The 25,317-nt window shown below is 41.2% G+C and overlaps 1 protein-coding gene across 6 annotated transcripts; it reads right to left on the reverse strand.

Moving 5' to 3' along the window:
• Positions 1-272: 272 nt before the first annotated feature.
• Positions 273-24,795, reverse strand: ASRGL1 (asparaginase and isoaspartyl peptidase 1). Of its 6 annotated transcripts, none has more exons than XM_065588011.1 (8): positions 24,372-24,795; positions 22,167-22,270; positions 20,674-20,917; positions 14,429-14,571; positions 9,466-9,620; positions 6,835-6,953; positions 4,124-4,234; positions 273-703 (listed from the first exon to the last, which is right to left on the reverse strand). In XM_065588011.1, the coding sequence occupies exons 3-8, from the start codon at positions 20,858-20,860 to the stop codon at positions 489-491; spliced, it is 930 nt and encodes a 309-aa protein (XP_065444083.1). In that variant the 5' UTR covers positions 20,861-20,917; positions 22,167-22,270; positions 24,372-24,795; the 3' UTR covers positions 273-488. The 6 variants fall into 6 exon arrangements, with proteins under 6 accessions (XP_065444083.1, XP_023966488.1, XP_065444082.1 ...); XM_024110720.3 differs by having other exon boundaries at positions 20,674-20,871; positions 24,372-24,794; XM_065588010.1 differs by lacking the exon at positions 24,372-24,795 and adding an exon at positions 23,923-24,322 and having other exon boundaries at positions 20,674-20,871.
• Between the last annotated feature and the right edge of the window lie 522 nt (positions 24,796-25,317).

Here is a 25,317-nt window from a genome sequence, read left to right on the forward strand (position 1 = left end):
AGCCCTGAGATAAGCAGCTCTAAGGAGCACAGTAGGCCAGAATCGGGGCTGAAGACCTTTTGTAAGGACATTGGATTATCTGTTGGACTTCACTACCATAAAAGGGGTGGGATCTGGCTGGAGAGGCTGAGTCACAAGAAGAGGCAGATCACTACAGGGCTTGAGCAACTGTCGGCAGAGGGTGCTAGAAGACAGCCAGCCCAGACATGAGGGGATGCCCTTGTACATGCCTATACGCTATCTGGTTTCTGAAAAGAGGACACCAGCCCTGGTGCTTTCTAGAGACATTTAATTGATCACTATATCCACATCCATCATCTTTAAGCCCAGTGCTTCTGGGTTTCAGTTTGCTTGTAAAATGTGGTGAATTCTGGGACTATTTAATAGAGGGTAAATCTTTTCAGAAAGATAACATCAATTTTCACTGCTCCCCATGAAGACTGAGATCTTTGTCCTGCTGTACTGTCCACTTTTCTTCATCCCCAGAATTACTTGGACTCAATAACAGAGCTCGTATGTATCTCCCCTGTGTAAATGCCATACTGCAACTGGTCATCCTTCACTGTAGCCCAAGACATCTGCTTGGTGGAGAACCTTGCTGCCCAGCCCCCTGAATTGCTGACAACTATGACACCTCCTAATCCACCCACTCTTGTTTTCATATAATTCAATGCAGTGTCAGCAGCGTCCACCGGTGACATTCCTGAAAACAAGAACACAGAAGAGTGATGCTCATGTAGTATCTGCTTCTGGTCCTATTGAAGTCAATGACAAAGTACTCTTCAGACTTCACTCTGTGCAGAACCAGGCCCTCTATATTTCTTTTACTGAATGCCCAAGAAGTTACAAGTGCAATGGCTGGAAAATGCTTTGTTTATGGGAGGAATGTGAACAACTGCAAATAGCTTCTATGCTGTAGTAATACTGCAGAGACAGGGTTTATGTAGCTTCCCATTATTCTGAGGTTTTAGTCTTTTTGATCTAGCATATCTGGTGAACTTTGTAGTTCAGTGACACATAATGGGACATTTTTGAAGGGTGGTGGTGGTCACTGTTGGCAATCTGCAAATGTGCCACTAGCAGCGGCCTGCCAGGGAATTTGTCTAATACACTTATGACGAACACTCACAATAATTCACAGAGTGACAGTTTAAGGCCAGGAGGGACCATCAGATCATCTAGTCTTACCTCCTATATATGACAGGCCACCAACCTCCCCAGCACCCACTCAAAACCCAACAACCGAAAGTAGACTAAAGTATCACAGCCCTTAGGAGATTAGACTATTACAAGCCACAGGCAGAGAATAGGAGGGATTGAAGTGCACCATGCCTGAGGCCCCCCACAATGGCAGGAAAATGATTGAGATATACCCAGATAATCCTGGCAAATGACCCACACCCACAGGCTGCAGAGGAAGGCAAAAAAAACCAAACCCCAAGGTCACTGCCTATTTGACTTGGGTGAAAATTCCTTCTCAACCCCATATATGGCGATCAGTTAGACCCTGAGCATGTGAGGAAGAACCAGCCAGCCAGCCAAAACCCTAAGAGAGAATGCATGGAGAATTGAACTGAAACGTCACTGTGGGAACCCCTACAAAAAGTAAGACCAATGAACCCTGAGGAGCTAAGAGTGTGAATTCTGTTTGTGATAAATTTTGGTAATGTAGACGCTGATGCTACTGTGGGTGCAGCCACTGTTGGTCAGGATCTGCTATCAGCCTTCATATTGTTACCAAACTATGCACTGATGACACCAACAGCCAAGATCCTTTACCATACTCAATCCCTTCTAATGAGAGCACTTTATAAACAAATTGAAGAACACTTTGTCCTACGCAGAAGTCTGTTAATAGTTATGTCCTTGTTCACAAGCTGTAACCCTTCATTTGTCTCCAGAAATGCCGTAGTGCTTGGTCTTAATACTGTGAACTAAAGCAGCTGTAATGTGAGAGAGAGAGAGAGAGAGAGAGAGAGAGTGTGTGTGTGTGTCTACTGACTATATGCATTAGCCCTCCTTCAAACTTTCTGTGCAAAAAAACCCATAATAGAAACTATTCACAATCTTTGCCACTGCAAGTTGGGAATCCATTCTCTAACCTTGTGGCAAAATCCTGACTACTGAAGTCAATGGGAGTTTTGCCACTGACTTCAACAGGATCAGGATTTCATCCCGTGACTTTTCACCAAGGCAACAGCTGCCACCATAAGGCAGAAATTCCAATAGCTGTTAAAGATTTTTTCCAAACAAGTCACAGATTATACATGACAAGAAGAACTTACGTGAACTTGCAATACTTGGCACCCAGCAAAATGGAGGAAACTAATTAAAACACACTGTTCAAAACATTCCTTCAAATATTGAGGAAACAGAAATAAGACTCTCCCCAAATGAAAGATGTTAAGGGAGAGCCAGCCATTCTTAACACTTCATGGATGCATTATATGCAACACTGGTATTCTAAAACACTTGTTTCCTATTTTTAGTAGTCTGAATCCTATTTTCAAAAATAAACTAAGCATTTAGGAGCCTATATCACACTGACTTTCAATGACATATAGGCTCTTAAGTCACTTAGACACTTCTGAAATTTTTTCCCTAAGTGTGCGCACAGGCTTATTTTACGGTTCTTAAATATTCTGCTTCTGTTGGCAGCTCAAGTGCTCAAAGTAGAAATAACGAAAGGAGTGAGTTTTGGCCCTTTCTTGAAATGCTGAGGAATTGCTCATTTGCTGGGGTCTTTGCCTGGAAGCTGGGTTGCTCCTCAGCATTTCAGGGAAAGCTGAATAGCGGCAAGCTAACAATGAAAGGATTTCTACACACTAAGAAATTTAGAAATGTTTCAAAAGGGTTTTAGTGTGATTTTCTTCTCAGGCTAATGTAAATCAGGTGCAACTCCACTGAAAACAATGGAGTTACTCCAATGTAAAACCAGGGCATGTGAGAAAAGAACCTGGCTCAATTCTTTCTGGTAAATTTAAGATTGGGAGGCCATTTATGAAAGGAATGAACTCCAGTGAAACAGGACAGTGAGGTGGGGCTGTGACATGTCAGGGCTTTGGGGAATAATCTGTATGGAGTATTATATTTTATACTGATATTTTCTCTTGGCTCTGCTAAGAATGAACCATGAATAGCATATGTTGGGACCACAAAACATGTAGCAGTTACAGAAATCTTCTCAGCTGCTACTTGCCTTCTTGTTTCACATTTCTCTTATGAATAGGAATGTAAATGAAAAATGGTTTACTGTAATTCATATTCCGGTAAGAGTATCAAAAGTTATTGCTCATTAATACTTGCTAACCATAGCTTTCTAAAATTAGCAGTGATGTCTACATTAATGGTTCTGTAACTGCGTGCAGTACAAGTATGTTGTCTGACTGTTTACAGGCTGTAATATAATCAAGGGTTTGGATGACATCCTAACTGATGAAGGTAAAGCTTTAAAGAGTCATCCACAGTTAGATTGTGTTACAGTCAGATGAGACACTCCATGCCAGCTGTTTACCACATATGCACCTGGTCTACTTGACACACAGTTTAGTACACTTTCCAAAACAAAACTAAAATGCAGTCATATGAATTCCTTTTTGAATAGAGAGAAAAAGGTTGTAAAATTTCTATTGCTACAAGCAATTCAGTCCTATGAATTGTTAGAACTTGTGGAGTCTCTAAACTTCTTGTGTATGGAAGCTTTGCACTTTCCTTTATTTGTACTCTTTTTGTTTTTACTAATCCTTGCTTGCATTTGCATTTTTCCAATTCTCTGCTCATGAAATTACTTAAAAATGTAAAAGAAAGCTTCAGTTAAACATAAAATAATTTATATGAATAATGATATATTATGATGCTGTATCTAAAACATAATGGAACAAAAATATCCACACTACTTGATATTCAAAGAACACAGTTGGAATTTATTTGGTTTGCACTTTTAGTCCTGCTATTTTGTGTGTGCTTTGAGATAATCCAACCAAAAATGGCCAGGAAACCAGTTGTTGGTTTTTTTTTTTGGGGGGGGGGGGACAGGAACTGTATTGCTAAGAATATAATTTACATAAACCAGTTAGTTCCGGTATTACTTTCCTTCATCTTAACTGGAAAGTTTAGATTGTACCTTGTTCCATGTGATAGAGAATAAGTCGGGCTAGGACCACTTTCATCATGCTTTCTCCATGTCCTGTGGTAGAGATGGCACCAACATGGTTATCAGCATAGCCTCCACTTCCTGCTCAAAGAAAAAGTATGATACTAAAGCTTTAGGGCAAAAGAGATTTACAAGCAATGCATGATTTCAAATCACAGGCCAATTTCTAAAGTTCTGGAGGTCCTGTTGCTTCTAGGAACAAAGACCTGAAAGTTCATATGTGACATCTTTGTTTCTGATTTCTTCCTCAAAGTTTCAACAACAGTGTGAGAAGTCAGTCACAGCTAGAAGAGGTTGGTTGCCGAGTTATAGGGTTGGAAAGATAATGGCATAATGGGGGAAGGAGGAATAATGGCGAATCTGATGTTGGAATAGAAAGGAGTGAGCATTAATAGTAGCCAGATCAATAGCAGGTAGATGGAGGAGAGGCATGCAGGAAAGACAAAGGTGGAAAGGCAGGCAGGGTGATGGTGGGGAAAATAGGAAGCAGGAAGTGGAGGATGTGAGGCAGTTAGATCTGCACTGATGACTGACTGGTTAGGGAGGTGCACTGCAGGAATGTGCTGACCAATGGGCAGCAGAGAGGTGGTAAGAGCTCGCCAGGTAGCAGCACTAAGATTCCACTGTGACAGAGCATGGGAGAAAAGCCCAAACAGAAGAACTGCTTCCAAGTTAGCTTTGTAAATTCAAAAGGCTGCACTGACCCAGAAGTGCAGCAAACCTGCTGATATCAGAGGACCTCCAGGTGACATCATTTAAGCAACAGGTGTTTGTGCCTCTCTGTGGGTCACTAGAATCAGTACCAAAGTTAGGGTCCTACAGCCACCTGATATCCCAAATCTCAGCTAAAACAACCACTCACTGAACAGTTTGGTTTTTTTTAAAGTCAATCTAGTGCTCACGAATGGTGCAATTAATAGTTACAATGTCAGGAGCCATGGCAAACAAAGTCAAATTATCGTTTGCTTATGCTTTTAAAATTCTTTGAATTAAAAAAAAAAAAGTAGAAAATCTTGCATTCAGAAGAGACATGGTTTCAAGCATGCTCCTTTTTATGAATGTTGTGCCTCCCCCAAAAAATGAATCTTAAAAAAGCCACACACCGATGATGCTCTTGGAGAGAAAAAAGTCCTGGCAGATAATATTTTTGAACGGGAAACTCCTGTAGGCCCCTTGAGGGTCACACAGTTGGTGCTTTATTCCTGCAGACCACAGGGGAGACACAGGAGAATGACTCCATGTGGGTAAGTACATCATCCTTGCCAAGCATTAGGAGACTGGTTAGGTGCCTTAAGATGTTGTTCAGGGGTCAACCAAAATCTCTCCCCCTCCTGCAATCCTATTTTGGCTAACATCTGCCAAGCCTAATAAGGCTCTTTGTGAGTGCAGGTGTGTTTTGAGGGATCCCACTGAGACAATTAAGGCAGATCAACCCCCAGATAGTGTCCAAAGACTTGTGGGGGGTGGGCCGTGATGCACCTCTTACGTAGCACAGAGTGATGAACCTGAGGTCCTCAGGAGAAGCAGAATGCTCTCAGGCTGCTGACCCCCCTTCCCATCATCACCACTACTTCATTCCGTGCCCCCTTATCCACTGGCTCCCTTCCCTACCATTCTCTACGCTGGTCATCTCCATTGTATCTGCTGAGGCAGTTATTTGCCATGGGCTTTTGGAGGTGCATAGGATAGGATTACTACAGTTAGTATGGAGTTTAGGATGGGGAGCAGCAGAGAGTGAAAGGTTTTCCTCCTTCCCACCCAAAAAGGGATACTCAAGTTCCCTCCCTTGATTAAATCTGGACCTCCCAGAAGATCCAATATGCACTGAAAATGTTGCCATATTCTATTCTACAACAAGTTTGGAACATGTTGTACTAAAAATATTGTTTTTTCAGTTTCTGGTTCCATGGGAGAACGATGTAGCAATCACCAAATACAAGCCTGTCCCGTTAGAGGAATTCACTGGAGAATGGATTAAGAGTCCCTTTATCTACAGATGAGAGAACACTTATAACATTTCCTCTATTCTGCTCCCAACCATCATGCTTTCCATGGCTCTTTATGAACAGGAACTTATTGAGAGAGTCAAAGCTTTAAATAAGAGTGACTTAAGTTGCCAGTCATGTTAGAGACTTCTAGTCAAATTCTCATTGCTCTAATGAAACTCCAATGACTGCAATTGGAGTTGCACCTGATATACAATGGTATAAATGGGAGAAGAATCTGGTGCATTTGGTTAATTTTTCACATTAGTTTTTACCCTTTTCTTTGGGAGACACCTGGATTAAACACCATCTGAGCAACTAATAGAGCCTTAGAGGGGAACAGGTTGCAATTTTGTCCGTGTTACAAGGGAACATAGCAGATGAGTTCTTGGTTTTTGCATAAGAGTATCACAGTATAAGGGACATGATAGGGAAACCCCAGACCATACTGTTTCCAGAAAAAGGGGGAATGTCTCCTATTTCTGTTTGTTCAGACCTACCAGAAAGCTGGACAGTAAGTATAAAACATCTACCCCACCTGCAGCCTTCTGGTTGCATGGAAGGAGCAGTCGCTAAAAGGATAAACTGACTCATTTTAGTATGCTTTAATTTAAGCCTCAATTCTAGATCAGTTAGTGTCAATATTTCATTTTAATCATAGAAAATGTGAGTGTTAACTGATTAATTTACCCGTACCTATGCATGCTGAATCACCGACTCGGCCAACCAGTTTATTAGTGAGTCCCCCAGTGGATGTTGCACAAGCTACGTTTCCTTCATTGTCTATAGCAACAGCACCAACTGTTCCAGGGTCTCTGCCAACAATAATATTTCACAAAATTAGGCAGGGTTAAGAATACTTGCCAAAGCATGTTGTGTCCATTCTGCAGGTAGCTTTTACAAATGTGAGATTACAACAGAAGTCTACAATTGAATGTCATTAACTTTAATCTAGTCTCATGTCAGAATCACTTCATTTTCATATAATTGTGTTGTTTTTTTAATGTAGAGAGTTTCATTATGAAATCCACTATCCATTTCAGATAACAAGCAATATGTAACAATTCTGACACAGTATCAACCTTATAATTAATAGCACAGATGTCAAATTCTTGGCCTGTTTGATCTATTTATCTGATCTCCCCATGATAAATTTATATGCTACAGTATGAAAGCTTTCATTTGGAAAGAATATAAAAATTCCTAGCCCTCCTGACTGTGAAGATAATTTTTCAAATGGGACACACTGAAGCTCTGAATTAGCCTGAAACAGAAACTCAGAAGTGGGCACTGCCTCCACAGTTCCAATTGGAGGAGAGCTCTAAAGCCTAGTGATGATACATGCAAAAAGAGAAATGAATAAAGAAATAGCAGTGGTCCTAAAAATGCCATGCATCACTCTACCACATAGACTGGTCAGCCCATGCCGCTTCCTACAGCTCCCATTGGCCGGGAACGGTGAACCGCGGCCACTGGGAGCTGCGGGCGGCTGTGCCTGAAGATGGTCAACGTAAACAAACTGTCTCACGGCCCGCCAGCGGATTACCCTGATGGGCTGCGTGCAGCCTGTGGGCCGCAGGTTGCTCACCACTGCTCTAAAGCCTAAAATGTCGGAATCAGTGTGAAGTGACAGAAACAGCTACAAGCAGGGCTGAGAACTCTTTATTCAGAATATCACCATGTTGAATCATCACTGAGTTTTGCAGTCTGTTGCCATCCTGTTTTTATGTTCTCAGCCCTTTAGACTTTACAAATTACACCCAGGTGGTGTACAGCCTACAGTAAGACATGTATCTATGCTATGCCAAGAGTCCTAGACCACTGTGATATTGGAGGTAACTCAACGATTTAACCACCCTTACACTTCAGCTAATTTACATGCAACAGTTGCATTGGTTGTATGAGGGAGATGGCAGAGATGGCGGATTTCTTGGCCCAGCTGCCACAGTCTTTCCAAACCACCCACCCAACACAACCAGCACGCATAATCCTAAATACACACACAGCCCCTTAGTGCAGTGCACATCCCTCACTTGCCACCCCACAAATCAACGCATCTCCCACCACAACCCCCGAGACCTGAAGCAACACAACCAGCATACACAGTGACCACATACACCATTCTGAAGTCTGAGTCAGTGCAAAGTGAGTAAAACAGCTACAAGAATGGTTGAGAAGTCTTTCGATTTAGATGATCACCAGGTTCAAGCCTCACTGGAATTCGTGGTCTGTTACCCCTTAACTAGTAACTGAAAGTCCATGCTGTTGCATGGTTGTAATTCGTTAAGAATATATCCTCATCCTGTCTACAGCATGAACTTGGCTGACCTCTGAGATGTACTTAGTGTCATACTACTATACTAATTAATAAAATAGCTAAGTAACAATACATAATACATTGTCTTTCTATTAAAGAGTCTTTGCCCCCTTCCACTGTCACAAGATTGAAGCTCAAACAGTTAGTATTATTGAACCCCACTCCCCACTGAAAAGGTCAGTCATTTTGATAGTTGGTTATTCTCCCTACTATTTTCCCCTCCCCCCATTTTATTATTAAAAAGTTTCTTTCTTTCAAATGTCTTTCATTCTGCTGCTGTCTCCTACCCTCTCCCTCTGCTAATGGCTTTGTTTTTCTCCCTCATCCCCCCAGAACTGGTTTTTAGGCTATTTTAGCAATGCATTTTTAACCACCATACTTTCTGGTCTGCTTGTTTTCTCAGTGACCAAGTACCACTGCCAACCCCTGAAGAAAGGAACTATTAGCCAAAATTTTGTAGATTATAAATTAATTGTTTGATCCAGTTTAAAACAAATCTCAGTCTATCTTGGTTATGCAGACGTATGGATAGATATTTATGTTCTGCCAGGGTCTGGCTGTTGGTTTAGCAGTGGAGACAGTGCCTCATTTAAACCGCAGCTCTCCTTTGGAGAGTGACTCTATATAGATGGCACTTCCTTGCTCACCAGATCTGCTCAGTGTTTTTGTTCAGGACTATCTGCTAACTTCAGAGGAAATATTTTTTCCCCACCTGCCAATGGTGGAGGGCCCACGCTGCTAAGTGAGCATGAGCTGGATTCTCTTCCTTCTTCAACATCAATGGGATTGTTTCCCAAATTTCATCAGTTACACTTGCCTACTGAAGGTTGCCCACATATCATGGAGGGCATAATTTAAAAACCACGTGGAAGCACATGTGTATGTCATGGCAGAATTAAGCCTACAGAACTTTGCGATCCTACAGCGAGTCTGCATGGTTGCTAGTTAGAGAAAGCACTTACTGATACCACAGAGACATTAGAGTGTAACATATTTTGTGCAGTACCTACTTTTTAAACTCATGAGGGTTAGAATCTGGCTCAAGGTTCTTGCTCCATCTCTCCCTGGATCTTTCCGATATAAGTTTCTCCCCTGGAATCTCAGGAACACCCATGGCCTTGGCAAAAAGACTTGCTCCATGGTCAGTCAGCAACATGTGCTCTGTCTGATAGGGACAGAAAAAAAACCTCGACACTAATTGGAGTTCAGTACTGATCTGTATAGTCTTATATAAACACTTCATTGTTTTTAAAAATGTATTCAAAGACACATTTTTGTTTTAAACTTCTTGGAAACCAATAAAAGGCAAAATTGTGGCCCCACTGACTTAAGTAGGAGTATGTTTGGATTCCTATGTTACTTTTTTGATGGAACAGGAGGATTTTGGATTCAATAATGCAAAAAAATCCAAAACAAAATTATTAGGATTAACAGAATATAATTGCCTTCAAATATTCAATACTCATTAGATGAGAAAAATAGAATTCACTCATACTGTATTTTTTTCTGAAACTAGATAGGATACTGTTATTGCAATCCTTTATAGAACTGGTTTTGCAATCTCTTCCAATCAATCATTGGTATTTTGTTTATCTACATGATTGGTTTGACCAGGTCACTGAATGACCTAAAGAACTATTTTTATTTTAAGAGAAATATGCTCAGTGGTGACAGAAAAAATTATCCTTCTGCCTCCCCGCAACAAAAGGCAGATGGGCAATGGAAACCTCTTCATTGTATTTATTTTAAAAGTGAACATAAATTCTCGAAGCCATTACATGTCTAAACAAACAACTTTCCATTTTATATGCCCTATTAGGTTATTTAATTTTTAAAAGTTTGTTTAGCAAAGCAGCTCTCAGGTGTTCCCAGCATGCATGCTCTGGTGATGCCTTCACACCTTAGAATAGGTTCTGAACAGGGAATCTTTGTCAACAGAGGAGTGTTACAGAGGCCCATTCCTTTAAGCTAGCTCTTACTAGGAAAGAATATAGGATGGGTCCTCAGTGTTTATTCTATAGCACTTTTCTAAAAGGTTTGTTTATTTAACAATCTTATTGCATAGCCTAGAGCAGAAAAAACAGCTGGAATATTGAAAAATGGACTTCTACCTTCTCTAGAGAGGTAGATACGATACTCACTTCTCCCCCCATCTATTTTTTCCATGGCCTCTTGAATATGTTTATTAAATTAACAATATTGCAGTTATTGGCAGTTAGTGGAATATAAATAATATATAGACAAACAAGAGTTTCCAAAGTGAACAAGAAAGGTCCCAGGGTTAGGGTGGCAAACAACAAATGGTCATGGGTGCCAGTTTAAAAGACTTAGTCTGAATTCAAGGCTGGCTGCCAAAGATTGCCATGTGTTTATTCAAGACCCTGGCACAATACAGAACACAGCAAAGATACTACCGCCTGCATTAAGGAGCTTATATTCTGTATTAAAATCTTTGGGGTCTAATTTAGGGAGGTGGGTTGTACTGTAGTTGAAATTTATTCACATAACTCATTCATTGCACAGAAAAACCAAGTAAACCAGTGTTCCAATCATCATACAATCTTTGCCTTTTTGAGTTCTTTGAAAATGCCTAATAATTCTTTCATTTTTGGATGGCTATTTTCACACACATATACCCTATACATCAGTTTTCTATTTCTGTTCATTGCAAATAATAATGTAACAGAACTGTTGGCTCAGTACATTAACCTACTAAGGCTTTCACCTCTAGACACTTCTCAATTCTGTCTTATGGTAAGTCATCAGTTAAAGTTATTTTGGTACTCTCATTTTCGTTTGGCTAAGTTTGGCCCAACTGAGAGCTTGAGTTACAGAAAACTAGGATACCAATGGGTGTTGCAGGATTTAAAGGAGTTGTTTTGGCCACCAGATGGAGCCCATATTGTTCCACAGGCAGAACTGAAATACTGATAATTACAAAACAGCTTTTATCATCATCATTATGGCTGTTTTTCAAAGGAATTTAAGGGAGTTAGGCACCTGATTTCCATTGAAATCCAAGGGGATCTGGGCACCTAATACTCTTAGGATCCTTTAAAAATCCTAGCCTTCATCTTCCATGTGTTATGGAGTTCAAAAATTGTTCCTAGTGCATACAAAAAAGCTTTGTAATCTGCAAATATTAGACCTCCATTCAATTTATTAGCAACTAATTTTTTTCTTACCATCCATAAATAGGGTACTCTTTAAAATAATGTGCATGATGTTAAGAGTAGCTAGGGCTGTACAAAGACAAAGTCACACTTGGGTGCAGAGGACTGCTACAAGGCCTAGCTCAGCCATTTTGTAAGATTGTGCAGGAAGGGAACTATGGTTGGAGCAGCCAAGCTGGAGGCCTCTGCACCTTCTGTGCACCGCAGAGATGAGGTCTGCACATATGCTGCTGGCCCAAAATTTCTGTCTACAGCGAGCAGAAGGGCAACAGCTGGTTAACAGACTAGAATTCTAGCCAGTGGATGGGAAAAGGTGAATTCCCCTGCTGGCTGAGGATATATCAATTACATCCCCACCACCCACTTGGACTTCTGTGTGAAGCCTGGTTACTAGAGCTTTGAAGAAAGGAGTAAATTTTACCAGAAAATAAAATCTCATTGCTTGGTTCTGTCAGATTAATACAAGCAATCTGTTCCTGTATAGTAGCATTCTATTACTTGACTTAAAAATCTAGCCTCGATATTTTTGACTACCAAAAAATGTTACCTGCCACTGTACAAAGACTTCTCCATGATTGTAGGGAAAGAGAGAGGCAAGTAAATAATAATACCATACAGCTCTTGAAAAGCACTTTTCATCAGCAGCTCTCAAAACACTTTACAGGGGGGGGGGGTGTCAGTATTATTATCCCCATTTTACAGATGGAGAAACTGAGGCACAGAGTAGGGAAGTGATCTGTCCAAGGTCACCTGGTAAGTCAGTGGCAGAGCTGGAACCAGAACGTGGGTCTCCAGAGTCCTAGTTCTGTCACCTGAGATGACTTTTTCAAGAGTGCTTACTGTTAGCCTAAGTCTGCTCCCACTCAAGTCAAAAGGTGGTTTTACCATTTAAAGACAATAGCCAAATCAGAACTTCTATCCTTTGAAACATGAATTGCCAAAGGTTATTAAAGGTAGCCAGTTAAAAAAAAAAAATCTGTGTCTCAGAATTTTGAGAAAGACCTGGAAATATTCCTCTCAGGCTTATTTTTACATTAGAAATGTTAGGCCTTGTCTACCCTGGTTTTGCCTGGATGACTCTATGAACATCTGTTGAATTAATGAGAGAAACATCACAGGTGAATGAAACCTTAGTAACTGAGTGAAAAAGGGATTTTTTGTCAGAATCCTTAAAGAAAACCAATCTAGAATTTTTTTTTTTTACATTTGTTTAACCCAGTGTTTTGATGACAAACATTTTGGTGGAAAGCTCTCTTTGTTAGAGATTCAAACTCCCTATTCTTCTATTAAGGGCTAAGATTGCTCAACTCCAGTTCTTTAGTCCTTCAAGAAGCCTTTCAGAACAAGTCTTAATATTTTTGATCATACGAGGTTATAAGAAGAGAAACAAATACCTTTAAAATCCCACATATTCAGGCTTTTATAGATCATGAAAGGAGGGGAAATGTTTGTACTCCTCCTTTGTAAGTCACCTTTAAAGTAGCCAGGAGACTGAAGTAGAAGAAACATGAAAAATAAACCCACTTAGGCCTGGTCTACATGAAAATATTTCTTACCCTTGTTCAGCTATAGTGGAGCTGCACTGCTACTATCAATAGTGTAAATTCTAGTTTAGACAGGATTGCTAGCACTTTTAATCACCGTGTCATATAATCCTCATTGTGGTTAAAAAACAGTGATACCCTGTGTACTCTAGAGCTTCCCCATTGGTTGCAACACTGTGGCTACGCCATTGCTGAAAAACAGGCAAGTAATTTCCTCATGTAGATACCCATTTAAACGCACTTGTTACTGGAGAAAAATGACATGTAACAGTTAACATGTAGTCAAGTCTAGATGCTCATGATTTCATTTGCCACATATACTGATACATTATTTGTGTTCAAACAAGTTCAGTTACCACAAGTTGCAGCTTTTACTGCTATCTGCTCCTAGTGCAAAGTTGCAGTGCTAGTCTGTGACATCACTAGTCTTTCCAGATCAATCATCTGATTATTTCACAAAATCTTAAAGTAGAAGTGGAAAGGTCATCTAGTGTAATCTATTAAACCATCTAATAGAGTCACTATTGTGTCATTTAGGGCTTGTCTTCACTACCCGGATCGGCGGGTAGAAATCGATCTCTCGGGGATCGATTTATCGCGTCTCGCCGGGACGCGATAATCGATCCCCGAATCGACGCGCGTACTCCACCAGCCCAGGTAGGAGTAAGCGCCGTTGACGGGGGAGCCGCGGCAGTCGATTTGCCGCCGTCCTCACAGAGGGGTAAGTCGGATCAGATGCGTCGAATTCAGCTACGCTATTGCCGTAGTTGAATTTGAGTATCTGAAATCAATCCCCCCCCCATAGTGTAGACGTAGCCTTACTTCTATCGCCTGACTTTGCATGATTGTCTGTAGGGGACAATCTCCAGTACATTGTCCTGCAGGATCAGGCAGGAGGGCTGTGAGAGACACTGCTCTTATTAAAACAAATATCTACAGTATTTAGCTCAGAAAAAAGTGAAAACAATTGGCAAAGTAAATTACGTATATCAATTTCTCCTCAAGTTTGCAAGTATATGCAACACCCTTTTAAGAGTTGAATAAAATTAGCACTTCAACTAATTTGAAAATCTGAAAATAAAAATAGTCTTTCCTCTTTATATTCAAGCCCATGGTCTCTACCAGTACCACTGATTTCTTCCTCCTTCCCTGATTTAAAATACTACACAAACATCATAGTCAGTGAGGTGTATCAATACATACAATGAAATCCTAAAATAAAGAATGTTTTTTATTCAAGTGCACATTCAGCATACCTTTTCCATGACAAGACGAGCAAGCTTTATTGGGTTAGCTATACATTTAACTGCAGATACTGCTCCTGAGGCTAGATTTTTTCCATCCATGATAATGGCATCCATTTCTACTTCACCCTTCTCATTTAAAACAGATCCATAGCCTAGAGACCAAAAGGGGGGGAAAAAAGACATTAAGAGCTAAACATGGGGTGATTCAGTTTTATTAGCTTTTATTAGGCAAACCTTTTTTCCAGTTTGTGTATCTGCTTGTTTTAAGCCTCCTAAATGCCAAACAGGTTTTGAAAAGAGAAACATTCCTGTTCAAACAGAAATAATTAATAGGACACTATATGGAACTTAATATAATTGAATTTTAATGGTACCTAAGTCACATTAGGTGTGAAGGGCAGAGTTATAAACAACTATAAATGAGACTGTTTCTACCCCAATATCACTTTTTACACACATAAAACTATTTTACCTCCACATTCCTCCAACAATAGATGCAATGCAACCTATCTGAATACCTGAGGCTAGGTCTACATTAGGGGAGGTGGGGGGGGGCGGGTCGACCTAAGATATGCAGCTTCAGCTACGTGAATAGTGTAGCTGAAGTCGGCGTATCTTAGGTCGATTTACCTGGCCGTGAGGACAGCGGTGAGTTGACCACTGCTGCTCCCCCATCGACTCCGCTTCCGCCTCTCGCCACAGTGGAGTTCCAGAGTCGATGGCAGAGCGATCGGGGATCGTAGACGCGATAAAAATCGACCCCCAATAGATCGATCACTACCCACTGGTCCGGTGGGTAGTGTAAACGTACCCATAGTCTAATCCTTTGAGGTGCTGAGATCAATCAGAGATGACGGCCCACAGTATCTTGTCAGGCCAAACAACAAGATTTCAACCACTGTTGGATTTGATGCAATGGCACAAATGCAAAATTCTAGCAAGAGTGAAAAAATATATTTTTCATTCACCAAAAGTCTGAAATATAGTGAAATATTTATTGTTAGCAAAAATAAATGAAGGAGTTAAGTAAAACACCAAGATAAAATGCTGTGAAAATCTAAGCAGTTATTCGAATAGTTTTTGCAAATATTTATGTCAATTCTGTAGCGAAACCTTCCTTTAACAATGACATGTACTGTGTGCAGGGTGGTACTGCAAAAAGCTCTCTAGTAACTGGAATATTTTATCGTGGGTGCTGGTTAGTAATCAATCATCACTGAAATCAACACATGTTGAAGTCTTGCAAACAGTGGGGAGAAAAGTACAACTCCATTTGAAGGCAAGCTCCTACTAGAAACACTTTCAGTATGTTGTTAACAGGATTGGTGCTTTAGCTGTGCTTAAACTGTGAAAAGGTATTTTCCTGTTAGTAAACACCAGTTTCCATCTGTAGCGGGATGGACATCTGCTCCTGCCCTGAAGGGCTTAAATCAGCCTTGGTAGAGGGCTGTTGCAGGGGGAAGCAGCTACTAGGCTGATTGGGGAAGCAACTGCAGCTGGGCCACGCCCCAATCAGGCCTCAGCTGGTCCTATATAAAAGGCTGGAAGCCAGAAGCTCAGCAGTCTCTCTCTGCCTTCAGAGAGAGAAGGGCCTGGCTGCTGGGAAGCTCAGGGTGCCTAGAGTGAGACAAGGCTGGGGAGCTCCAGGCTGGCAACTTGTCCAAGGCCCTAGAGAGGGGCAGCAGGTCCAGACCCAAGCTTGCTTATGACAAGTGGCTTATACTGCAGTCTGCCCCAGGGAGTGGGGCTAGATGGTGACTGGCAGTAGCCTTATGATGAGGTGGGGTTAGTGGGTGGGGAGTTCCCTGGGGAGGGGAGACCCAAAGAGAAAGGGGTTACTGCCTGGGGGCAGCCCCCAGATAAAGGGGCACTGGGTCTGGGAGGGACATGGGGGCCAAGAGGCAGGTGGATCACTGGCCTGCAGAGGCAGCTCCAACACGAGCAGAGCTAATTCCCATGGATGACCAGTAGGAGGTGCTGCAGGGCTGTGTCTGCTCCTCTACACCATCCTTCTTTAATATTGGTTTAACAATCTGACAGACTCTTAGGCCAAAATATTACCAACCTGGTGACACTGACTTCTGTGAGATTATTCACCTGAGTAAAATTATGTATGTGCTGGTGTACAGGGGATGAAGTATTGGTGAACTCAACTCCCCACTTTCTACTAAAAGCACAGCTCTCCTTTCCCCCATAGTTTGAATTCATCCACAATTTAGGGTTGCCAACTCTCCCGATTGGCCTGGAGTCTTCTGGAATCAGCACTGATCTCCTGGTGACTATTGAAAGCAATCTGGGAGATTTTAATAGGATATTTTAAGAAAACATTAAGTCATGTTGGGTGGGAAAAAAATCTCCTGGAATAGCTTCAGTCAGAGTTGGCAACCCTACAGCTGCTCCTGCACTATTCAGGTCAGTAAGTTAGCAGTCTGTGACTACCACTGGCTGCCATCTCCCAGCTGGGTCACATATCTGTTCCTACCTCACATGCCTAGGAAGTCCAGTTCATGCAGGTGTTTCAAACCCAGGGTGTTCAAACATGACAGCTGCTGTGCATTGAGATGGGCATAACTAATCACAAGCCACTACATTTGCAGCAGCACTTCACAAAAATATGGGTCATTTAGCCTAGCTTTGAATCAAGGGCAGGAAGCAAGAGCCAAGGAAAACACAGTGGGTTTGACCTCTTCCAAACTGTAGTAGGGGTTGTAGGGTATTGCACTTATCTAGCAGATGTGAGGGAGTCTGTGCGCGCCTTTGTCTGCTCTCACTAGAGCCTGTTTCTCCACCCTCCCTACTATCTATGGACCACAGTGTAGCTGGGCCTGCAAGGGAGAAGAGAGCATAAAGAGCCTTATACGCCTTACATAGGAGCTGTAGTCCTTGTACATCTTGTACATAGTAGGTTCGGGGTTGCTACTAGCAGGTCAGGCTTCTGTATCAGATATGGACCGGCTGCAGAGCTATTCCAGAGAGATACACCAGAGATGTAAGACACTTTAATAACTACCAGGAATAGCTGGTGTGAACTTGTTATGTTACACAGACCACCACCTTGTGGCTGAACAGTATAATACAGTTTAGAATTCCATTCCATACAGAGTGTAAACTAGCACTGTTAGCCCCCACAGAGGGGGTGGGAAGGAGATGTGACCATGGCCCCTTCTCACCTCAGCCAGTGGAGCTAACCAGCTTCTAAAGGGAGTATATGCTGCATGCTCTGTGCATGCACTTAGATCTGGAAGACACTGTGCCTCCTGAACGCCTGCAAGGGCTGGGAGACTCGCATCATTCACAACACACAGCCCAACTGAACCCTGTTATTTGAGAAGAGACCTGCATCACTTGGTCCTTATCCCTATTTCCCCTTCACCACCCTGCTTGTCTCTTAGCAATGCTGGTGTTTTCCAGTAAACATTACACAATAAAACGGCTTTCTCCTTTATGGAGATAAACACCACATGGTGGGTTTTAAACAGCCACTCCAATCAGGCCTCTCTTCACATAGCTTTCAGCTCATTTTCTCCTGCTCATTAAATACAGCTGTTCTCAATGAGCTTTAACACACGTAGCTGTATATACAAGTGATTACAACTACTTACCATGTGCATTAGGGAAGCCAAACTTTAATAAGTGGGCTGCAAAACTATTTCAGCTGAAAGCTCAGGCGCACAACCTTAGCAATTTTTTGTTAAAAGTCAGTTGTCATTTAGTGTGTGAAGTACATTATAAACAGAGCATGAAATACAGTTATCTGAGCAAAGAATAAATTTGAGTAAACATTATTTAAGCAAAACAATCTATTTCAGGCTTAAAATATCCTGATTTGCTCATTTATAACAAAAGGTAGCCACAAGACTCAGTCCAGGAAAAGGGAAGCCATATACATGTACTTTGCTTTACATGCTAGTTAAATGTTAAAATTGTTGACAATCTTTTTGGTAGAGGATAATCTGAAGTTTTATCAGCCATTTGCAATAGTTTGATAAATTCTGAGCAGTTACTCCCAGTCATTAAATCAGCAGAAATAACAGTTTAAACACATGGGGCTAAATTCCCCTCTCAGTTACACTGGTCCACTGAAGCCAAAGGGTTCAATGCAGTGAAGCTAATGAAGTAACACCAGTGAAAGAGAAGGAAAATTTCACCAACAGATTCTTTGTCATGTGGTACAGCCACTCCATTTTAATGGATTAGTTGGTTGATATTGGAGTAGTAAATTCTTACAGTGCTCTGTCAGAAAGGACATGACTAAGAACCTCAAGTCTTGTATTCTAGAAAACAGGGCAAGACTTCCCATTTAGGGCAGTGTTTTGCAGATGATCACTTTTCTTGCCCTAGAGAGAAATACGTAACTTTAAAATATCGGTTACTATGTGTCTGAGCTTGATGTCTACAAGATCGACAACTTGGACAAGGAATAATGATAAAGTGAAGGGGAATGAAAATATCCCCAGATGGAAAAGCTAGGTACATATGTGGTGGTGGCAAAAGAATGGTATACCTACCTTTCCCTAGCCAACTTATTTTTTGTACTCCCTCCCCCTCCATCCCAGTAGGACTCAAGAATAGTAATCAAAGGAGTCACAAGATACTGTATAAAGGGCTATGGAGAGCCTTGGGTCAGCTTTTGGGAATTACAAATTATATTATTTCAGTGGCCATTGTAGTCAGCCAGGTTTTCAGCCTTTTAAATAAATTAAAAAAAAAAAAAATCTCAATGGCACCCAGATATACTACAAAAAATGCCACACACAAGTAAACTTTACTCATCCAAGAAGCTCCATTGGCTTCAAATAGATGCTCTGTCGGAATAAAGATTAAAAATACATGTTCACATGTGTATTTGTAGAACCATCTATACTTGTGCATAACAAATCAAGAGACCACATGATCTTTTGGTTGTAATTCTTCCCTTTCCCCCATCCTTTGTTTTTCATCATCACACATAGTGTTAAGTTTAAATGTAGGCCCAGAACTTGTGATTGGCTCCCTGCAGGCAGATGAAGACCTAAGATCAAGTGGACCTGCAATAAAGTTGGCAGGACCCCTCAAGGGATCAGGGATTTGCCTGTGCAGACCTAGCTGATGTCTTGTATGGCAAAAAGGCAATGTCTGGCTAGAGGAGTGCTTGTCCGACACATACGAAGTAAAGCTTTACAGTACTGAAGCATTAAAATAAATAAAATGCTGAAAACAAAGTTCACATACTGATCCATTAACATGAGCAAATCAAATCTCCAAAGGTTGGGGGAAAGAGAATGAAGACGGCTCTCATGGACAGACAAAGAAAAGTGCGAGCTTAAGTAGAAAACAAATCTAGGGCTGGTTATATAACAATCCCACCGTGCGTACCATGTTTGCCTCATGTTTCTGTTTCCATTTTGCTAACTCAGAAAGGCTTATCACCAGCAGTGTTTTCTACCCAAGTCAGTCACAGAACAATATAATTCTAACACCAAGTGAAATGGCTTTTCAGGGCGGAGATGGCCATATGATACTCTCTGAACTTGGTGGCCATGCTGAAAACAAGCGCTTCTACATAAAGCACTAAACAAATGCAGGCCTTTGTCTTCAGCTCCATTCCTGACATATTGAGTGGGAGCACAAAAGGAGCACTATTTTCTACTCACTTTAAGCAAGATGATAAAATGAGGTTGGTGTGAAGGAGAAAATATTAGACTGCATCATTGAAGATAGGGGCTCATAACTGGTGTTCTTAGCAATGAGCGTACTCGTAATTTGTGAATGCTTATCTACTGTCTTAACAGCACTGGTATTCTGAAAAGAACAATCCCACTCAGGCAGTAGATATAGGCCAAGCACTGACAAAAAGATTGAGGTCCAAGTTTTGCCTATAGTTGCATTCAGGTGATTTAAATGGAAATGCCAGGGTTATAATGCAGGTATAATTCACTCTTGAGGGTGTGGGTCTCTTATTAAACTCATAGTACAAAAATGAAGGAACTTCTGCAGAAGAACAACACTGCAGCGCAAGAACAAAGCTGCAGGTTTAAAAAAACCTGAGACCAAAAATAGAAACTCTTCTCCTTTTGTGAATCTACATGCTCTTTACTTACAATGAGAAATGAGGCCAGCATCCAAACTAGTGCAGTCGGTGCTCAACTAAATGCATCACACTGAAAAATTCCCCCTCCCCCCAAACCAACAACCAACACAGCAAAATACACAAGGATAATAATGTGGTCTACATAGACAGATTTCATTCTATGGTTATATGCTTGAAAAATTACCTGCATTAAAATGTGGATCATCTTCCATTGATGTCACTGCTTCTTCAACTGCATCTAATGCATTGCCTCCTTCTTTAAGGATACTGTAACCTTTCAGTGCTGCTCTGGTAACACCTGAACGAGCTCCTTCTTCCCGATCTTTAAAGATGCGGCCAGCTCCACCATGAACAACAATAACAGGCTTCATGCTGCCAAATCCTTGCCAATTACAGATGTAGAAACAGGTTATTCAGAACTTATTTTCCTAAAACACACGCAAGGCAAGCAGCTTTAGCAATTGCTCCCTTCTTCATGTACCAGCCCCACAGATGAAATCCACTACAGTGCTCAGTGTGATATTCACTAGGTTTATTTTTCAGGAGACTGAACATTCTCAATACAGGCTTCCTGATTCTGTAATTCACCTCAAGTGCTGACAGGGCATAAGTATGTTGACCTTCACGGCATATTGCAAAGACAATCTAGTTACTCAGCTTTTTCCTGAGGGATGGGTTGAGGAAGGTGGGTTTTTAAAGGTCCATTCTTACTGCCACTATAGTCAATGGAAGTTCTGCATGTGACTTTAGTAGATGCAGGACCGACCCTTCATATCTCATGGGGAAAGAGAATTTGGCTTGAATAGTTATTTCATATGTATTTTCAATTATATTATTCATATAGCTTGAGATACTGTGATAGGCACAGATTTTATACTCTGAGAAAATAAATAGGAGCTCGACAAATGAGAAGTAGAATTATACTGAATAAAGGCAAAAGAGAAAAACACCTCTCAGGAGAAACATTATCATACTTAAATACTTTTGTCTGTAAATTCTCTTTCTGCATTATGACTGTATATTTAGTAAGTAACTAGAGCCCAAAAACAGCAGCTACAAACTGATTGAATCATATGGTTAGGTGAAAAAAGGAAAAAAAAAATGAGGTCATGACAATTCTGCACCTGAAATGGTTTTGGTTTCAAGTTGCTCTTTTTATACGCTGATGGCAGAATTTGGTCTTAAGATATATGCAGGTGACCTTCATTCACTTCAGTGGGGGTTGTAATTTTTTTAAATGAATCCTAACTTTGACAAGCTTTTAAAAAGAAGTTTGCACACTATATATCTACATCTACAAGCTGTTGCACTTGTCTCCCTCAATCTGTTTTAAGAAGTTTCACTTACATGGGGAGAAATAATTCTTCTATAACAAATTATAAGGAAATTAAAATTTGAGGCTTGTTCCTGCTAACCCTTCCTTCATGTCAGATGAATAATCCTTATCATAGAATATCAGGGTTGGAAGGGACCTCAGGAGGTCATTGAGTCCAGCCCCCTGCTTTCACTAGCAGGACTGAGTACTGATTTTGCCCCAGATCCCTAAGTGGCCCCCTCAAGGATTGAACTCATAACCCAGGTTTAACAGGCCAATGCTCAAATCACTGAGCTATCCCTCCCCCCCCTTATCCTTCACTTTAATCAACTTGTTTGCATAAGTGAGTTAAAGCTACTCACCTGACATGTTAAGCAAGATATGGCCTTAGTTTAAAACTTAACTGATGCTTTTGCCTGGATTTCAAACCTTTGACCACTTGCAAAGTAAGTGCAAACGTTGTACTCTGTAAAACAAGATGCTAAAAGCTGATAATGAACAGTTTAATTTTTATCTTTGACTGTATAGAAAGGAACATTAATTGGTTTGCCTCTCTGTAAAGAATGAGAAATAAGGCATCTTGAGAGGCCAGCATCCAAACAAGTACATTTTTCACTCACCTAAATGCATCACATTAAAAAATTTACACACACACACACCCAACTCTGGTGAGAACAAAGATTTCTTTGTCTTTATGGTCATTTCTCCTTTGCTTTTCCTCCATTTCTATCTTACTTCTAGGACTCATGAGGCATTTCACCACATGAAATTAGTATATTAGGACTCACTTATTATTAAGAAGATGACACATGCCAATGGGAGGAATAGGCTTGGATATAATACATCTTTTCACAGATAGGTGGTAAACTGAACCATGTGACATGGTAAATTACATTTATCATGCAATGGTTATAGTCTGGATTCTGCCTTCATCTTCTCCTGGGACTGCTTCAAACATTACAAGCCTCAGAACAGTCACCATTAAAAAAAATAGCCTGATGCCAAAAAACAAACTAACCCCATTTTATTCTTTACCTTCCCAAATGTTTACTCTGAGGTATATGACTGGCATTATTTAGTCCTGGACATTTGACCAGTTTAGAGGCTCAATCTTTATAAGCCACAGGCTTTTAGAAAGGGGGTTTTATACCATATTACCAGTATTATTTACAATAGCACACTAAAGGTGCTAGGCATTGTACACATACATAGGGAGGCACAGTCCCTACTGCAAAAGGGTTACAGTCTAAAAATGGGGCACACACTTACTTGATTATAGCTCTGAAAGGCACTAAGGTATTCAACTTTTAAGCTGAGGTATTTAACAATCTAAATGCTGCCCTACATAAACAAACAATACTTTCCTCTTTGTCAGGGAGAGTCCCATAGTTCGAAGGGAGTCTGGCTTTACTAGAGGAGGGATACAAAATAGTATGGGTTTTAAAAAAAATGCTCTAAAACCAGTTTCTGTTAAATATGGGACACAAAGATAATATAGATGGTGTCATGTGACAATTTTAATTGGCACTGTTTTAGGGTGACCTGTGTAACTCATTCATAACTTTGCAACTGGTAAGGAGTTAACCCATCCCCAACTCTTGCAGATCAAACCATTATACCCCCTAATCCTGAACCCTCTCAATAGATTAGATTTGTGGTATTGACCACTACCGAGATTAAATAAAGGGGGGGAATACACCTCTTTTAGCATAAAATGATACAGCTTAGTGAAATAAGATTATTCTACTGAACTGCCAGGGGGCAAATTTGTCATGTACACATGGGAGAAAATAGAAGGGAGATATGCACTGTCAGCTATGTCTTAACTCAGGAAGTTCCTTCAAGAGGAAATGTAGCCAAACTCCAAACCTGGAGACAATGGAACTTTCTGTGTCCGCGACCTGTAGATAACTAACTGCTTGGTTTGTAAAATAACGTGCGGGGAGGGGGGACAAGTAGATGAACAATAAGGCCTCATAAGAGGGGCAGATACATGTAACTTGCTAATTACGTATGGTAACAATAGCAAATTTTGGCCAATCTTAGAGTGATAGATTATCATAGTCAACTGCATATAATGCTTTGGTGTAAGTGTTTTCTTTGCTCTTTCTGACTTACGAGCTCAAACCCAATTGCAATTGAAATAAATGGATCACCCCTCCCGGGGCTCCTTGCTTGATTAGCTGTGTCTCTCTCTCTCCTTATTCCTCAGCTGGAACAGACAGGAATTTCTACCACATTAGAAATGCAGATTTGTTCCCCTGCTCTTTGGGAGAGGGACGGATTTCAGAACTCAGTCTTCACACACTCCTCCTGGGGACAAAGGATTTTGCTACACGATTTTCAATTACAAGAGCTTAAATGTCTCCCTCATTCATAATTCCCCACCAGCACCTGCAGACAAGCGACAGTTCCCAGAAATTCCTGAGACTCTCCCTGTGTACTAAATCAGCACGAGCAGCAGAGGAAGCAGAAAAAGCAAAGAGCAGCTGCTGCTGCAGGAGGAGGGATGCATTCATTCGCGCCGTTGCAGGCTGGTTTTTTTGTTATAGGGTAGCGTTACTCACAGGTGGTTGTTCTTGCAGGCTTCACTAATGAGTAGGAAATCTTAAGGGGGGAACAGGATCAACAGCCTCCGGTCTCCAAATGTTCAGTCTTACTTCCACATAAGATGGCTCTAGTTCAGGAGTCTCCAAACAGGAGCTGCCATTTGTCCAGCCAACAGGGGAGAAGCGAACAGCTGAGTAGGCAAGGGAAGGGGCCACCGGCAGTAGCTCGCACAGCTGAGCTGGGCAGAGGAGTGAGTGCCTCTGGGAGCCAGTGTCCCCCCAAAAGAGGAGCAAACTTAGGGGAGAGTCGTTGCTTCAGCAAAGCAGGTACAGGGAGAAGCAAATAGGCAGGCTGCAGACAGGGGGAGAGGCGTCAGGTGTCGCGACGCAAACGAACCCTACTTCCCCTTTCCCTACGTTGGGTGTACTGTGCATGCTCACCCGAACTGAGCATGCCCAGTAACTTGGGGGGGGGGGGGTAGCTGAGCTGTGCAGAGGGATAAGTGCCTCTGGGAGCCAGTGTCCCTCTCCCCCCCAGAAGGGGAGCCAACTTAGGGGAGAGTCATTGCTGCAGCCGAGTAGGCATGGACACCTGCCTTAGGAGTAAAAATACAAGCCAGATACTTATTACATCTCCAATAAATGGAGTAAAGAAGATGGAAATTAACAATTTCATAATGGTTAAATTTTAACTACAGCACTAATAGAACCAAACAGTATTTGTATGATACAAATGTGTGAGTTTTTAGAAATAAAATAAATATGAAATGATTTTTAATGTATTGACAAATATTTTGTGTGATTTCACAGTACCTGCATCAATTAACTTTTACACCTGATTTAGAATTTAATGCAACACTGATGCAGGAGAATAGTGCTGGTTTTCTAATGATTTTGCATATATTTAATTTTTTTCCACAGTCACTTCGGCTTGCAAAGCCCCTTCAAAAATCTAATATGGCCC

This window comes from Chrysemys picta, chromosome 3 (genome assembly GCF_011386835.1).
Source record: "Chrysemys picta bellii isolate R12L10 chromosome 3, ASM1138683v2, whole genome shotgun sequence".
Taxonomy (NCBI): domain Eukaryota; kingdom Metazoa; phylum Chordata; order Testudines; family Emydidae; genus Chrysemys; species Chrysemys picta.

Bases quoted from the DNA above. Each gene is read 5' to 3' on its own strand.
- ASRGL1 (XM_024110720.3), bottom strand. The intron at 4,235-6,834 runs GTACGGGTAAAT...TTCTTTGAGCAG, and splicing joins CGGTGATTCAGCATGCATAG to GAAGTGGAGGCTATGCTGAT. The intron at 704-4,123 runs GTACAATCTAAA...TCTTGTTTTCAG, and splicing joins TCTCTATCACATGGAACAAG to GAATGTCACCGGTGGACGCT.